The following is a 16729-nucleotide window of genomic DNA, read 5'->3' on the forward strand; positions in this document are numbered from 1 at the left end:
GTTAATATCCACTTAAAGGGATAGTACACATAAAAACTAGATCTCACCCTCTTTATTATGAATTTGAAAAGCTTCCTTCTGGTAGACGATACAGAGTTCACACAGCAAAAAACTAATATTTTTCAATAAAACTTTTATACTGTCTGCTTTTACTATACTAAAAGAATACTATAAAGTAGTTCATAAGTTATTCTGTGACACTTTTAATCTGTTTGTGGTTTTATAGCCAGGTTTGTGTGTTGGTAATCCATAGTGTGGAAGCTTTGTGTTTGACCAAAATAGTGAAACCCTTTCTAAGTATTTTTTGTGTAGGATTGTATTTCACAGTAATGTAAAATACTCTAAAATGTCTCTGTCAATGTTTTCAAACAATTACATTTGATCTACCAAAGTCACACAAGTGGCAATTTTTTACACCTGTCACATCCATAACAGAGACACGTCACATCCATACCCAAGCTTTTTCCTTATATATACAAAACTGTCAAATAAAAATAAAAACAATCATTTTTGTTTAATAGTAAGCAAATCTTATCCTTTTTTAGCATTGTTTCTTTTGGGTTGTGGAGTTTAATTCACAGAATTTCTACAAAGTATGTTGTATACTGTAAACGTACATACTTTTTTGGTCACATTCATAACGCAAGTTTATTTTCCTTATTTAAAATCTAAAATATGCTTACAGATAGATATTTTTCTGCTCCCATAACTCTGTGGTTAATAGTTTTGAAAAATATAAGCAGATGGTTCAATATAATATTGGCATATATTTTCTATGTGTATTTATATTTTGAGTTTTTTTACTGCAAATGTCACATCCATAACGCTGGAATTACTCATTTGTGATGCTTGATGATGTAAAGTAGCATTATGTGAGGCCAAAGATGAATTTCCACATGTGTGGACAATAAAGACGTCTAATGTAAATGAACATTCTGTCATCATTTAATCACTCTTGACTTACTCCATAACAGTTTGAGCACATAAGAAGATAATCAGAAGAATGTCGAAAACCTGTAACCATTGACTTTTATAGTAGGAATAACAAAAACTATAGATGCAAATGGTTACAGGTTTTCAATATCTTCTTTTGTCAAAAAAAAAACAAAAAAAACAAAAAGTCAAGGGTGAGTAAAAGATTTTCATCTTTGTTGTTGGAATACAGTCGACATGGAATGCTGTTTCTGGGTCCAAGTCTCAATCAAAGACTGTAAAAGGTCTCTACTCATTTAAATTGAGATACCAATAGCCCTTTATTAGCAGACTAAAGCATTTTTTTGTTACAAAATCATGTTGTTAGCTTTCACTGCAGTAATTAAACTTGTTGCAACCCAGACACCAGAATTTAAAATATACAGATAAAGGTGAGTCTGACCACCTGAGAATAGTAATTAATATAAAAGACAACACAATCACAGTTTGCTCTTGGCAATCAGCATATACACCAAGACAGTGTTTCCCAAACTTTTCAGCCTGTGTCCCCCAAAATAACAATTCCAGTTACTCAAGACCACCGCTCTCCTCGGAGGTAGTTATAAACATACAAACATTGCACACAACGACTTACAAACACTAATATGAACTACATAAACACAAAAAACACAGGTTAACATTGTTTACAGTCTAACGACAATATCATTTTTATAGTATGTTCATTTAATTTAATACTAACCTCATTTAATGAGACAGATGGGCACAATTTTAACAGAACAAGACTAATCTTTGTTTAATATTGGAGACCTCAACTTGGAGATCGTCCTTAATGTTCAGTCGTGGGCTTTACTTTTTATGTTCGAGTGCCGCATAGGTGTCAGTTGAACATTGCACCGTAAAATCAATCTGCTGCAACAAACCCTATTGCTGTGTTGTTAAAAATAACCAAAGGGGTCGCAATCCAATGGAAAAAAAATCAAAGGCTGATGATTTTTTGTTTGCTTGTTGTTTTTATGTAACTAATACATACTATTTTATCTTCCAAAGGTTGTGGATAAATTATGGTAATTTTAATAAATTAATAACATATATGAGATTTTTGGAAATCCCCAAGCAACCCCCCCAGGGGGGTACCAACCCCCACTTTTGGCCCGTTTCCGCTGATTGGTACGATACGGTTTGGTTTGGTACGCTTTTATGGCCGTTTCCACTGTCAAAAGGCGTACCGAACCAAACCGTACCGTACCACTTTTTCGGGACCCTTTCCCAAACTGCAGAAAGGGTCCCAAAAGGTGGAGCTACACGCACAGCTGAACGCTATTGGTTTACAGAGATACGTAATTCGTAGACTCAACAAGCCAGAATGTAAACAAAGGACCCGCCATGTTTAAAATACACAGCGAGAGATTACAGCGGAACTATAAATACATATGCAGCCTTGGTCGATCCTGCAAACAAACCCTGTCGTCGTCATGATAAACAGCCACAAAGCCATGGAGAAGAGCAGATTCACCCTGTGCCGCGTAGTTTTTAACGAGCCAGTCTGAAGCCCGAGTGGTTTCGCTTTCTTTTTTGCGCTCACCGCGCGTCTCTATCTGAAATAACAAACTTCTTGATCTGATAATAATAACATGCACTTGATTATTGACAAGCTTTGGAAACCCGATCCTGTAAGAAGCTGACAAACGCGAGTGACACATTCAGAAAGAAAAGGACAAACGCGAGAGTGGAGCGCAGGAAAAAAGGCGAAGCCAAGGAGCACGTTATTTCTTCAGCAAACATGAACAAACTGCCTTGTTTTAATCTTTATTATCACCTTTTGGACTAATATGAACTGGGAATAATGGAATGACTCTCTAACAGAGGCTTCATGTGCTGCTGAAGATTACAGACACAGATGAGAGATTTTCACTGACTGTAGGCTATACTTTGTGTTGTTTTGAACCTAATTAACGAAGAAATGTCTGCTTTGTGTAGTTCTTCTGTAGTTGGTAACATATCGGAGACTGTAAGGGTCTGTATGTGTTCATATATGTTAATTTATTAAATATATTTATAGATGTTACAGTAGGCTATTTCGCACCGTCATTTATCTGCAGTTATAATCAACTCCTGTTTATAGAAAAGTTCGTAATAAACATTTATACACAAGTATTTATGTGTGTAAAGCGTCTGTTTTGTGAGAAGTGCTTTCATATGATATGTGAACGACCTGTGCAGCTTTATTGTAGACATTTTCTCGAGCGAAAATGACGTCGACTGAAACTTTGTCATACACCACGCCCACCAAAAGGGTACCCTTGGTAGTGGAAACGCAAGCCTGATAAAGGTGACCCGTACCGAACCGTACCGTACCGTACCAGTCAGTGGAAACGAGCCATTTGAGAACCACTGCACTAAGAGGCTATGATGTGTGATGTCAGACTTAACAAGCAGATAGTCCACTAGGATGTTTTTTTGTTTTTGATAGAATGTGTTTCTTACCCTGGGTGTAACGGCGAGTAAAAACTTGGGTGGTTGGGTAGGTTGGCATTGTCTGAGCGTTCTAGTGGATGAGCGTCTGCTATGGATCACTGCATCAGTGTGACAGATGGATAAAGACCCTGTAGATGTGAACACCAGATCCTGCAGGAAAGAGAGAGAAAATAGTTCATGTATCAAATTAGGCCCTACTAAATCATGCATTGTCAAAAAGTCAACACGTATGACTAAGTGGGTGTGTGAGGATGGCAGTTTCCCACATAACGCTTGAATGTTTTCTAAAAAAAAGTAATACATGGGTCTTTAGCACCTCCTAGTGATCCATGCACTCCTTACATCAAGTTACCCATAATCTAATGTAAACCCAACTCCTATCTCATCAGCTCTATTTATCACAAGCCAAGAGGTCACGCTGAGCAGAAGTGATACCCTAAATGAGACCACAGTGGTAACAGACGTCCAGAAGGGGTCACGGTCAGAACTTCAGCTCTAATGACCCACATGAATCATAAAGAGCAGCCTATATATCTGCCTGTTTCCTGTCCGCATCCACGCGAGTGACAAGAATAAACAGAGCTGTCAGATTCATTTAGAGGAGCCTATGAGCTAATGATGGATGAGGTGTGAAATACATGTGATGACAGAAACAGTGAGAAAGTGGAAAAAATGTGAAAAAGAGCAATAACAAAAAGAGTAAAGTAGAATAAAGTAAAAAATGAGAAAAAATAGAATCCAGCAAGAAGGAAAAATTAAAGATGCAAACAAATAAAGCAATATGTAAAAGAACAAGAAAATGAAAGAAGTGAAAGAAAAATCAGGAATGAAAGAATAAGTAAAATGTGAGGAAAAATTATAGAGAACGTAAATAAACAGAATAACAGCAGAAAAAAAGCAAGAATTGATTAATAAAAAAGGTAGAATTAACAAATAAAAGCCAAGAAAAAAAGACTGAATGAACGAAGAACAAAAAACAGGCCAAAAACAATGATTAAGAAAGAACGAGGAAAACAACAAATGAAAGAAAGTGAAAATATAAAAGAAACAGGTCTGATAAAGCAAGAAAGTGAGGAAAAACATAAAGGGGGAAACCAAATGAAGGAACGATGAATAAAAAATAAAACAAAGAAATTAAAGCAAGAACTTAATAATAATAATAATAATAAAATGCAAGAAAAAAATAGGACAAGAAAAAGAATGCATGAACAAACAATAAAAAGCAATAAAAAATTATGATTAAGAAAGAACAAGGAAAACAAAGAATGAAAGAAACGGGGTTGACAAAGCAAAAAAACATTCAAAAATAACATTTTCAGATTTTATTAAATAAAAAATAAATAGCCAGAATTAACTAAAGAAAAAAGCCAAGAAAAAAAGAACCAAAGAACAAAGAATTTGTCAAAATACAATGGCTGTAGGAAAAAGCAAGAAACCAAGAAAAAAGACAAACAGAACGCAAGCAAGAACGAAAGAAAGAAAGAAAGAAAGAAACAAACAAACAAAGTAATAAAGCAATAAGAAAGAAAGAAAGAAAGAAAGAAAGAAAGAAAGAAAGAAAGAAAGAAAGAAAGAAAGAAAGAAAGAAAGAAAGAAAGAAAGAAAGGGCACTGTGGAGTCTCTCAGCAGGAGTGCTCGTTTCTCGTTTCATAAAGCACAAGCTCAGTGAGAGTCACTGTACAAACACAGATGAGGAATGAATGATCCAGAGATTCTCACAGCACTGCTGCCTGCGGCTGCACACTGACTGATACAAACAAATTAAATGCTCATTACCACACAACAACACACAGATCAACTGCACAGAGCACCTCTTGGAGGAGGATCCCTCGGCTCACATTCAACACTGGGCTTGAGCAATACCTGATGACTCTCAAAGCACACACTGAGAACCAGAGTCTCTTTACAATTCAAAAATCACAGAATGTTGCAATGTTTGGAGAAAACTGAACTGCTCTAAACCGAGTCTGGGGAAGGTTTAAAATCTACTACTAATCTTATCTTCAAAAAGGCAGGTGCTTACAGTTTAAGTCATTAGTTAGCATGGCTAATGTCTTTTCTTCCCTATCCTGACATGCATTCAATTATATCGGTTCTTGAAAAAGAGAAGAATGTTTCTATCAGGAATTGAATACCTCGTTGAATTGCTTGTTTAATTTTTAGATTTTTAAAAAGAAACAACATCTTCATAATCAGAGTTCAAATAGTTATTTCATTTTTTGTGCAACCTTTTCTTTCAGAATGTCCGCTAATTAGAGTGAACTAAAAAGAGACTGTACACACAAAAAGCCTGTTTAAAATACACTGTATTTCCATTAAATTGTTTGTTTACTTTTAGGTGTTCCATAAGAATATTGCACATTAATTCCGACCAATCGGAAAGCAAATTAGGTAATGTGTTTATATCTGATCAAGTTATATGGATGTTGTCACATGACTGCACACTGTTGTGTGAAAAGAAACCAAAACCACAGAAAAATACTACAACCTATCAATTGTTGCTCTTGGTCTGAACTAAATGAACCAAACCACAGGTGTAAAAGCACCCTAAATAACCTTTCTTCCCTATTCTGATGCTCGGTTTAAACTTCAACACATGAACTTGACCACATGCCATCCCATGTGATTGACTAATTAGACATTTCCTTTAATGAGCATTTGCACAAGTGCACCTAATAAAGTGTTTAATGAGTGTATATTTTTAAAAAGAACAACATCCAGGCCTCTGAGTGCTTGATATGGGCCAGTCCACATTTGCACATGGGGAGCTGATTGTTGTGGTGTCGTGTTCCCCGTCCATGCCCCAGTGGAGCTAGGAGACGCTTGTGTGGTATAAAAGTCATAGTGGGAAGTGGATAAAATTACACTTCAGTCAGCACCTTCTGAACACAGCTTCCCCTGACCGTAGCCAATACGCACGCCATTGCGCCAAACTGCAGATTAACCTTGCCTCTGTTTGGCCCCCTTGGGATGACACCGTAGCTTCTGGACTGGGACATCCAGCATCCCTTCCTCTATCATCTTTCCATTCCTGTATAATCAGTTTGCACCTTTGATATTCTCATCAGCATTTGATATACAGCAATGCTGTAGTGTCTCGTGGGTGAGTGGAAGTAGGTTTCCACAGCGAAATCCGAGCCATCGGCGCTTGTGATTGATGAGGGTCATTTCATCTGGTTCAGTGGGGTAACCCAAGGCAGGAGTAAAGCTGCACACCCATACACAAAAACTCCAATATGGAGCATGGAAGAAATATGAACAAATCTTTGGAAGATATCGAGTTTGTTCCAGCATGTTAATAAGCCCAGATCCAAAAGCTTGTCTTTTGAGTTTTGCTTGAGAAATAATCATTTTTTGCATGTACAATTTTGTTCATAATGTATGCCAATAAGAAGGGACTGTACACCATACTTGTTAACCCTCCTGTTTTACCTGGGATTTTCCCATATTTTACAATTCTATCCTGCTATCATCCTATAAAGATACTTTCCCATGTTTTAAATCTTTCAATGAAGGGTGGCAATAAACATTAAAGGTTCAGTACACCCCGGAGAACTTTTTTTTTATATTAACAGATGTGTGTGTGTTGAGCATCAGTTAAGACAATGTTAGCACCTGTCAGCTTTAATTGTGGGGAAAACTGGATAATTTTGAGCTTTTGTCAGCTAATTTCGGCTTCCGGGTTTAAAATGATTTTTTGGGCGGAATCAAAATCGGCGACGTAGCGCAGTACTGCAAGTGCAATGATGACGGTTTCTCATTATTATTCATAGCGGAGTTTTCTTATCCTATGAGAAGAGCCGGCTGCTTAATTATTCATCAGACCTGCCAGTGTCAAGCCCGAGCTGAGAGACACGGAAACCACGGCACAGTATTTAGCCGTTCATGAAGGCTCATATGCGTTTGTTTCCATCATCCACGGGGTTTGTTGCATGTTTTCCCCCGCAATCTTGTCAGGGCCGATCATACAGCAAAGATGTGTGCGTGCTGCTAGCATTTTTGTCGGGAGAGCAGCACGAGAATTAGAGAATGGCGGACGCTGTCTTTTATCCGGAGTTCATTCACATTCAGACACATCGCCGTGCTGCTGTGTTTGCCTAAATCCTCCAGATTACCAGCAGGGCTAATGGTTAAAATAGACAGGTCAGGAGACCTGCTGCACTGAGTCTGCTGGATACGGGGATTGAGGGAGAAGTCCTCATTTATAGGGTTTACATGAACACACTTATCTTTATAATGATATAAATTGTGGTTGTCTGTATATGAAATTCCGAATAACAAATGTAGCAGGGCATTAAGTCACTGTTCATTTCTTTGCATTTTAACTTTGTAAACTATAAACTCATGCGTCTCCTCACGGTTTGTGTCTCATTTTGTGAGCTAACTGACAACAACAGTTGTTCGCTCACATTCTCCCCTGCTGGCTACGCCCACTCCTGCCCGATGCTCGCTTAGCTCCACGCCCATTAATTATGCATCTTTTGAAAAAATTCTGAAGTAGACTTTAACCGAAAGTGGGGGGTGTAATGGCCCTTTAAAAAGAAAGATCTTCCCTACACACGACCCATACCACCAAACCACCAGGGGACACCCTTGCTCTTAAATGTGAATCTGTTCTGTGTTTTATATAGGCATGAGAACACTGAAATAAATATAAGAATGGAAGGATTCCCTTTACAGGCGCCGTTACCCATCCTATGCATCCTCAAAACAATCAGTTCTTATAGCGGTGCTAGACTATCAGACGCACTCCACTATATTAATAAATAGACGCTATTTTCCAAACAGATTCTGTACACGCAATTTGAAGCGAAGCGAAAGTGAACACTCTGGGATTTGAGTGCATGTCTGAACTGACAAATACAGATAATAATAATAATAATAACAACTACAACATCTGGGTTTTCTTTTAAAAACAACAAATTTTGTCTTAAAAGAGCATTAAGAAAGCAATCGAATGGGGGGGCGCTGCCGAGCGTGATGGAGTAAACATGAGTTTTCAGGGCTCCTAGAATGTACAGGATTTGTTTTTGCACACAAACAGAAAACCACACTGATTAAATAAATACAGTCGAGGATGGCAGCGAATCTCCGTAAATACAAGTATTCTAGCCCTACCACCGCAAGGTCCGAAGCCTCGGGGGAAAGTAGTTCCGGCGAGCCCGGCCAGCCTGTCACTTCTTCTTCTGGACAGCCTAAAGATACAAATACTGACTTTGAGGCGATAAAGGCGGACATTCTCCACTTTTTAAGAACGCATACATCATCTGCAATAAGGAAAGAGTTGAAGAATGCATTGGCCGATGACTTTGACGCAAGTAAATCTAAACTACAGGTAATGACAACCAAAATAGCGAATAATGCCAGCGATGTGCATTCTGAAATTGACCAAATGAAAGAGATTAAGGATGTCGAAGGAGGACTCTCAACTTGGTCAGACAAGACGGTCACTCTCCAAGCCATGGTAACTAAACTCACAAGTCAAGTCGACGACTTAAAAAAAAGGCAATCAAATGCTTTTATTATAGATCTGTGCTTTTTTTTAAAGAGACACCTCACTTTATTAAATATAATCAAACGAAAAATCTAAATGAGAGATTCCTTCACTGCTCTTTATTATACAGTGAAGAAAATGTTAATGAGATTTGATAACTTGATTAAATTTTTTAATAGCTATTAATTTTAAAATATAAATTTTATTTTGCTAATTTATCTGCAGCTTTTTCTAATGTGTACTATTTATTCTATTCTTTGTAAATAATAATAATATAAAACATATTACTATGGGGGTTTAAAACATCACACAAAAATCATGTTAAAATTTCCCATTCTGCTTTCCCTTTTTCCTATGCAAAAATGCCTTTGAAATACAGGTATGACATCTTTTGCAACATTTTGTCATTCTAAAATAAATCTAAGAATCTAATCTATGAATAAATCTATTCTGATGTTGTGACTCTTTCGCTGTTATTTTACACCACTAGCTGGAATGCATGCCCAAGGTGATATACGTATATGCAGTCGTGCGACAAAGCAAAAAAAGAAGGACAGAGCATACCTGTAGGACAGGACTGCTGTGGACATTTGGGAAAGACGTTGGCCGATTAAGCCATAAGATGAGATCCCTGTGCGAAAGACATAGCTTTTCTAACCGGCCTCTCCCTTTAACCTCGCTCATCTTTTCTTCTTCCCACTGACGGCTGTGGTGGAGCCGATAAGCTGATTTGAAAGAAAGATATAAGGCTAACCACCTGAGAAAAAGAGGAAAAGAAGATATTTTCAAAGTTAAACACAAAAAAGTAACACATTTTAATACTAGTAACTAATAATATCAATAAAAAGTCAGTGGATACCCTCAACTGATTGATTACTGGCTACTTTCAAAACATTTTTGTGTTCAGCAGAAATTCCTATTATGAATAGTCATTAATAGAAGATATTTTGGGAAAATGTTTCTTTCTCCTTAAAGTCTGTGGGCTCCAACCATGTTTGCTTCCCAGCATTCTTAAAAAATTCCAAAGGAGAAAAAAAATGACATACATGTCTAGAATGATTTTAATTTTCAGAAATATTCCTCCACGTAAGAAAAATCACTGATGTAAGTGCGAAGTAACTGACCTCACTAGAGTCCCCTGAAGCATGACATTTGACATCTCGGCAGGAGACACGTCGATGAAACGCAGGAAGGAAAAGCTGCTGGCTTCATCGTCAGCTGTAGAAATGATGTAGACTATGATCAGAAACGAGTGTGGCATTAAACAATTCAGAATGTAACTGAAGTTTAATAAAGACAATCACTTTTTCTGTGAAATAAGGACTGTTGAATGTGTTGAGCAGAAAACGGAGAGAGCAACGTCTGTTTCAGCCTGAAGAGTGAAGGCAATGAATAAAACAGTATTAAAAACAAATGTTTGTAAGATATGGAATCAACAATTCAAATTTAAAACGATACAGCCAACTGTATTTTTACACACCTAAAATATTGTCTGATTATTATACATGTATACCATTCATCAGCTAGTGATTCCAACAATATCTTTCGTCTGTGTCTTTATTGTTACAGTTGTATTGTGGACTACACTCATACACTATTCTTATACAATTGCAGTGCTTCCCACACATTGACTTTACATGGGTGGGCTGCCCAGGTATATTAACGGCCAGTATGTTTAATGGTACAGTATATTTAGTGAAACTTTTTTTTTTACTATCATTATCATCCTTTTACACTTTTTTGTATCCGCCCAAAATAAACAAACATCCGCGAGTGATACAGTAGAGAAAAATCTTCTCTCGTTTACCGGTTTCGTACTGCTTGTTCTGTGTTTACGAGAACTGTCAACACTGACTTGCTCTGCAGACCAATAGAGACCCACACCTTTTTGCGTCCAGCTGAGGTTTCTTAATCTACCAAAATGTCTGGGATTTGCTTTTGCTTTCATTTTCAAAGCTGTCAATAATTTTATGTGCACAGCCGCGAGAGCGAGAGACAATAAATAACAAATTCTTTAAACTAAACGGCTCAGGAAAAATTGACTAAATACTCAAAGAGGAAGAAATGACAATCGGTAATAAACTCATTTGTCTAATTTAAATAATTTACAAGTTTTAATCTTGTAATTTTTTTAATTTTTAGAGATATTGTCTGTTTTTATTCTTTTTTTCTGTCCTTTATTTCTCATTTGCAGTATATTTTATTAATTTGATGATGCAAATAAATTACATATTTTATACATCTAAAATGCTTTGGCAATACTGTACAAAATGTCATGCCAATAAAGCAATCTGAATCAGAGACAGAGAAAAGCAGATTTTAGTGGGTGCACATGAATTCAGAATAGCATAAAAGAGAAATAGTATATTATTAATTTATTTATTTCAAGTTTTTTTTAAACTTAACCTATTGAAAAGAAAAAGTTTAAAACCTATAATAATAAAAAATTGTGTTAAAAATCTCATTATGTTTTGTTTGTTGCACAGTTAACTATTTATGTGCTGTGGGTAAAAGGTATTATAATTCAAACCTGTGGGAAGCACAGAAAAATTAACTTACTTGGTCTTTCCGTGGTCAATTGTGTGAAGGATTGCGTGTCGGAAGAGGAATTTGGACATGATGAAGGGCTTTAGGGACATGTGGAAAGGTGAGCGTATCTCCTGTCGTTCAAACAGGTCTGGGTGGTTACAAACCTTTTACAGTTGAGAAAACACACAGTGATTAAAAACAGGAGCTCATCAACATGTATACAGTGAGTGTAAAATAATTAAAAAATTAAAGAATAGTTCAACTTCAGCCTTCATTCATTTTATTTTATGTTATTTGAAACATATATTGACCTCTTTGATGCAACATAATAGAAAATATTCTAAAGTAGTTGGAGACCAAGCAGTTTCAATTTAAATTGTCTTCAAATGTATTTTTTATCTATACAAGGCAATCTATGGGGAATGAAACATCTTATAACATTCTTCAAAACAGCTTGATTGAATAGAGCAATACATAAAAGATTGAAATAACATGAAAGTGAGTAAATGATGACAGAACTGTACTGCATTGGTTTAATTAGAATAGTTTTCTGATATCTATATAGTAGGTATGTGGCTTAGGTAAGTAAAAAAAAATCTTCAGAAATGGTTTTATAAGTTCATTTATTACTCAATAAAATACCCCTAAAATCAGAAGGTCGATAATTTATTATATTTGGATTGTGTCATGAATATTAATGAGCTCTGACATGCAGCTCTCACAGACACACATGCATGATGTGCACTGAACATGGACAAATATAAACTCGGGCACTGCCGTCAACAACACTCAACCCCAACTCCACCCCCCCAAAACGCTAAAGCCAACGTTAACGCCAATGCTGACGTGCACCTTTCAAAAAAATGGAATTACACGTTGCAACGACGTTTAGCGCAAGCTCTGTGATTAGTTGGTCTGGTAGCTGTGATCAGTGTGGGTGGGACCGAGAGCCACGTGAACCTATTTGAGCGAGTGTTTACAAGTGTCCGGTACGAGTCCGGGGAAGGAGCTCTAGATGGAATCTGTTGTTTTGTGTTTATCTTATGATTAATATTGTTGCACGTCATTTCACGCCTTTTGAATCAGCAAGTTTAAGTTACTTGTAGGTTAAGGTAGCATTTAGAGAAAAAAACACCCATGGAGAAACACGACACAGAGGAACATAAAGACCTACTGCCAGCTAGTGTTTTGGAAGTGCTATTGCAGAGCAACACAAACAGCAAACAGAAGTATAAATGTATGACTATCTGCAAGGCAGGCGCCGTGGTCATGGCGAGCACACGACGCAGAAATATAAACCAGCCTTGAGGCTAACGGTATAGCCATTTGCATATACTGACCTCTTATTATTCGACTATGCCTAGATATACCTTTATTTCTTTATAGGCCATCTTTGAAGCTGATAAACCGGGTCTCACCTTCCTGAACTGCATGACGAGGTTCATGAGGCTACTGGTGGTGCTGTGGGCCTGCTGGGCCGATCCCATTGAAGACTGCAGAAGGTCCTCGATAGAGATCTTGTTCTTCAGAGCCTGGTAAAGGAGTCGCTGTCTGCTGGTCAGCTGGCAGTATGTCAAGATTTCAATCTGAATGGTTGAAGGTTTGGAAATTGCACAACATAAATATAACATAAACTTGAAAACACTATTATTTAATCGTAGGTTTAAAACCACAATTCTGCCTGAGAGGCTAAAGGACATCACCTTGTCAGAGAGTTCGTTTTCCACATCCTTCTTTATTCTGCGCAGCATAAAGGGTTTTAGAATCATGTGTAATCGGGAAAGTTGGTCTGAGAAGGTAAAGCAACAAAAAGAATTAAAAATTTACAATTAATATTGGATAACGGTTTTTATACATATGCAATATTAAATTTTAAGCAGCTTGTTTGATAAAAACAGAAGTGTGATTGTAGTTAAAAATCAGCGTTTGTTTAGTAAATGCTGTTTGAGCAGTGTTGTTGGGTGAACCCAGTTTGTACAACACAGACTATTAGAAGTCTATAAAATAACACTTAAAGTCTTTGAAAATTAAGTGAACAGAAAAAACTCAAATGAAGCTGTTTTTCTGTATTTATATCTGGAAACACATACATTTCACAGCTAACTGCTAATAGTTTGTAAACATTTTTTAAATCAACCAGAAAGCTAGAACATATGGAAGTAAAATAAATATTTATTCTGAGATTAAAATAATCTAACCTCAACTCACTAGGAAGAACTAGGACATAAAACTAAAACTTGCTAGTAAATAAAAGGTTCATAACACTTGCTAGAAAAACATACAAGCTTTATGTTAAACATGACAACAATGTGCTAAAATACCTCAACAACAACCCAAGCTATCAATTATAAGTGCTACTTCAGACATCAAACTCTCCCAAAAAATGACCCAAGGTTTTACTACTCTAACCATAGTAGGGCTAGGCGATTTGGTCTAAAATCTAAATCTTGATTAATTTGATATTTTAGTTCAATTATGATTAATAATTAATAACAACTTATTTATTTTATTTTTTATCCTCATAGTTCATACACTATATACACTATCTATGAACAACTGAAATTAAAACACGCATTGCTTAAAATGAACAAATACTCTTTTTTCTTATAAAAAAGTGAAAATAAATAACTTTCACTTTTGGAAAGAAAATAAATGATTTTCAATGTTTTTCATATTAAAAGTAGAAAATAAAATCTCTTTTAAATAAAACAACTCTTGTATATCCCGTAAAAGTAATATTTTAAAAAGTTCATTTCTTGCATCTTCTGTAAACAAATATTTGAATGAAAATAATAATTTTAACATAATGAAAAATGTGCCGTTTCAAGGCATTTCTGGCATAGCTTCTAATCATCATCAATGTAGTATAAAGTAAGGCTCAGGAATGGGTCATACTTGACTAGAGATCAGATGTGGCTACAAAGTGTGGCTAACAGAGCAGGATGACATGACTCCATATGCGGTAGGGAAAGTAGTTGAAAAAAATTGACCTGGAAAAATTAGATTGATTTGAGGTTCTGAATGACGATTTCGATTACTTTTCGATCCATCCAATCCTTAACCATTGTTTAATTGAAGTATACGTAGTAAAACTGTGGCTATACAAATTATAATAGAATAATAAATATATGTTACTTATCTACTATTATTATTTTAACTAAACTGATCAACCCTAACACATCCCCCTATAAACCACATGGACAGCAAATGAAGATAAACACAATTGTTGACTGACTTTCATCAATAGCAGATTTGTTCTCAGCATGACTCTCGATGTCCTTGGAGAACCACTCGTTGAACTCTTCGTGAGAGTCAAACAGCGTTGGCATGATGAAATGAAGCAAGGCCCACAACTGAGAGGAACAACAATGGTGTCAGATTTTTTATGTGGTACAGCACTTTTAATGTGGTAACAAGAAGATCCCACATGAGCACACTCACCTCTGCCATTGTGTTCTGGATCGGCGTCCCTGTTAGCAGAAGGCGGTTCCTGCACTGGAACTGAAGAAGGATCTTCCACCGAACGCTGCCAAGAAGAAGCAGAGACAACCACTAAGACCTCCCAAGCAAGCATCAAGCTGAGGTTAATGGAGGATATAACTCTCAGCATGACAAGAACTCTCAACGCACAACTAGGAATCCTGGCGGGATTCTCTTTAGAGCACGTATCTTAGACCCACTTACAGTAAGTCTTTCATTGATTATGGGGACTTCAGAGACTTGAAAACTGCTCTGATGCCTTTTTGGGACTCCAATTGGGCAATAAATCATGTCCCACCACAACAGAAGCTGCTGGCACATGTGCTGTCATCTCCAGAGAGGCTCAAACTCACACTCTAAGCTTGAGAGGCCCTCGACTCTCTGAAGGCTTCCAGTCCAGACATAGTGTCACTGCGCTGACTATAAGGACGGGAACATGGAAAATCTGAGATGCCCCAGTACTGGAGACTGTCTCTGTCTCTCTCTCTCTCTGTCTCTCTCTCTGTCTCTCTCTCTCTGTCTCTCTCTGTCTCTCTCTCTCTCTCTCTCTCTCTCTCTCTCTCGGGCATCTGCAGCTTTTTATAAACTCATTTCTCCTTGTTGAAAGGTTCAACCAAGGATGCGTAACAGCAAGACAAGCAGGGTATCTGGAGAAAATAGTCATTAAATGGGCCAGTATTTTGCTAATGTAAGATTATTAGCATAAGCTAGACAGATGTGGAGTGCTTGTGTGCTGTATTTAAAGTAAATACTGAGTGAAAAACAGGTTTACAACTAGTAAAGGGGTCATTTTCTAGCCATATAACGGAACAGTATTAAAACATTTTGTTTATAGTATTTTTTATGTATTTTCTCACAAAATTTAAACAGCTTGTAACTAAACTTAACTACACCTTCCCCGACTTTCTAGGTTGTCTAGATAGCCATTTAACATTTTATATAAAAATGAAAAGGCTGTGACCATAACACACACTCAAATGAGCCTGTAATTTATGGAGCATAAAAAGACTGCTTACAGCATTTACAGTGCATCCAGAAAGTATTCACAGCGCTTCACTTTTTCCACATTTTTGTATGTTACAGCCTTATTCCAAAATAGATTGAATTCAATTATTTCCTCAAAATTCTACACACAATACCACATAATGACAATGTATTTTTTTTTAATTGTTGCAAATTTATAAAAAATGAAAATCCTGAAAATTCACATGTACATAAGTGTTCAGAGCCTATGTTTAATACTTTGTTGATGCACCTTTTGCAGCAATTACAGCCTTAAGCCTGTTTGATTATGATGCCAAAAGCTTGTTAATGCGCCTTTGGCAGCAATTACAGCCTCAAGTCTGTTTGAATATGATGCCACAAGCTTGGCACACCTGTTTTTGGGAATTTTTGCCCATTCCTCTTTGCAGTACCTCTCAAGATCTATCAGGTTTGATAGGAAGCGACGGTGTACAGCCATTTTCAGATTCAGAGATTTTCGAATGGATTTAGGTCTGGGCTCTGGCTGGGCCACTCAACGACATTTACCGAGTTGTTGTTGAGCCACTCCATTGATATTTTGGTGGTGTGCTTTGGGTCATTTTCCTGCTGGATGATGAACCGTTGTCCCAGTCTGAGGTCAAGAGCACTCTGAAGCAAGATTTTATTCAGGGTGTCGCTATACATTGCTGCATTCATCTTTTCCTCTATCCTGACTTGTCTTCCAGTTCCTGCTGCTGAAAAACATCCCCACAGCATGATCCTGCCACCACAATGCTTCACTGTAGAGATGGTATTAACCTGGTGATGAGCGGTGCCTGGTTTTCTCCAAACGTA

General features: G+C 36.9%; 1 protein-coding gene across 7 annotated transcripts in view; it reads right to left on the reverse strand.

Moving 5' to 3' along the window:
• Nucleotides 1-16729, reverse strand: part of ino80 (INO80 complex ATPase subunit) — an 82874-nt gene that overhangs the window by 43809 nt on the left and 22336 nt on the right. For all 7 annotated transcript variants that reach the window (NM_001045119.1, XM_073932924.1, XM_073932923.1 and 4 more), the window contains exons 17-25: nucleotides 14873-14957; nucleotides 14667-14784; nucleotides 13135-13220; nucleotides 12850-13017; nucleotides 11462-11595; nucleotides 10207-10274; nucleotides 10027-10120; nucleotides 9467-9659; nucleotides 3418-3558 (exon numbers count right to left, since the gene is read on the reverse strand). In NM_001045119.1, coding sequence (NP_001038584.1) covers nucleotides 3418-3558; nucleotides 9467-9659; nucleotides 10027-10120; nucleotides 10207-10274; nucleotides 11462-11595; nucleotides 12850-13017; nucleotides 13135-13220; nucleotides 14667-14784; nucleotides 14873-14957 — 1087 coding nt within the window. The remainder of the gene's footprint in view (nucleotides 1-3417; nucleotides 3559-9466; nucleotides 9660-10026; nucleotides 10121-10206; nucleotides 10275-11461; nucleotides 11596-12849; nucleotides 13018-13134; nucleotides 13221-14666; nucleotides 14785-14872; nucleotides 14958-16729) is intronic.

This window comes from Danio rerio, chromosome 20 (assembly GCF_049306965.1).
Source record: "Danio rerio strain Tuebingen ecotype United States chromosome 20, GRCz12tu, whole genome shotgun sequence".
NCBI classification, from domain to species: domain Eukaryota; kingdom Metazoa; phylum Chordata; class Actinopteri; order Cypriniformes; family Danionidae; genus Danio; species Danio rerio.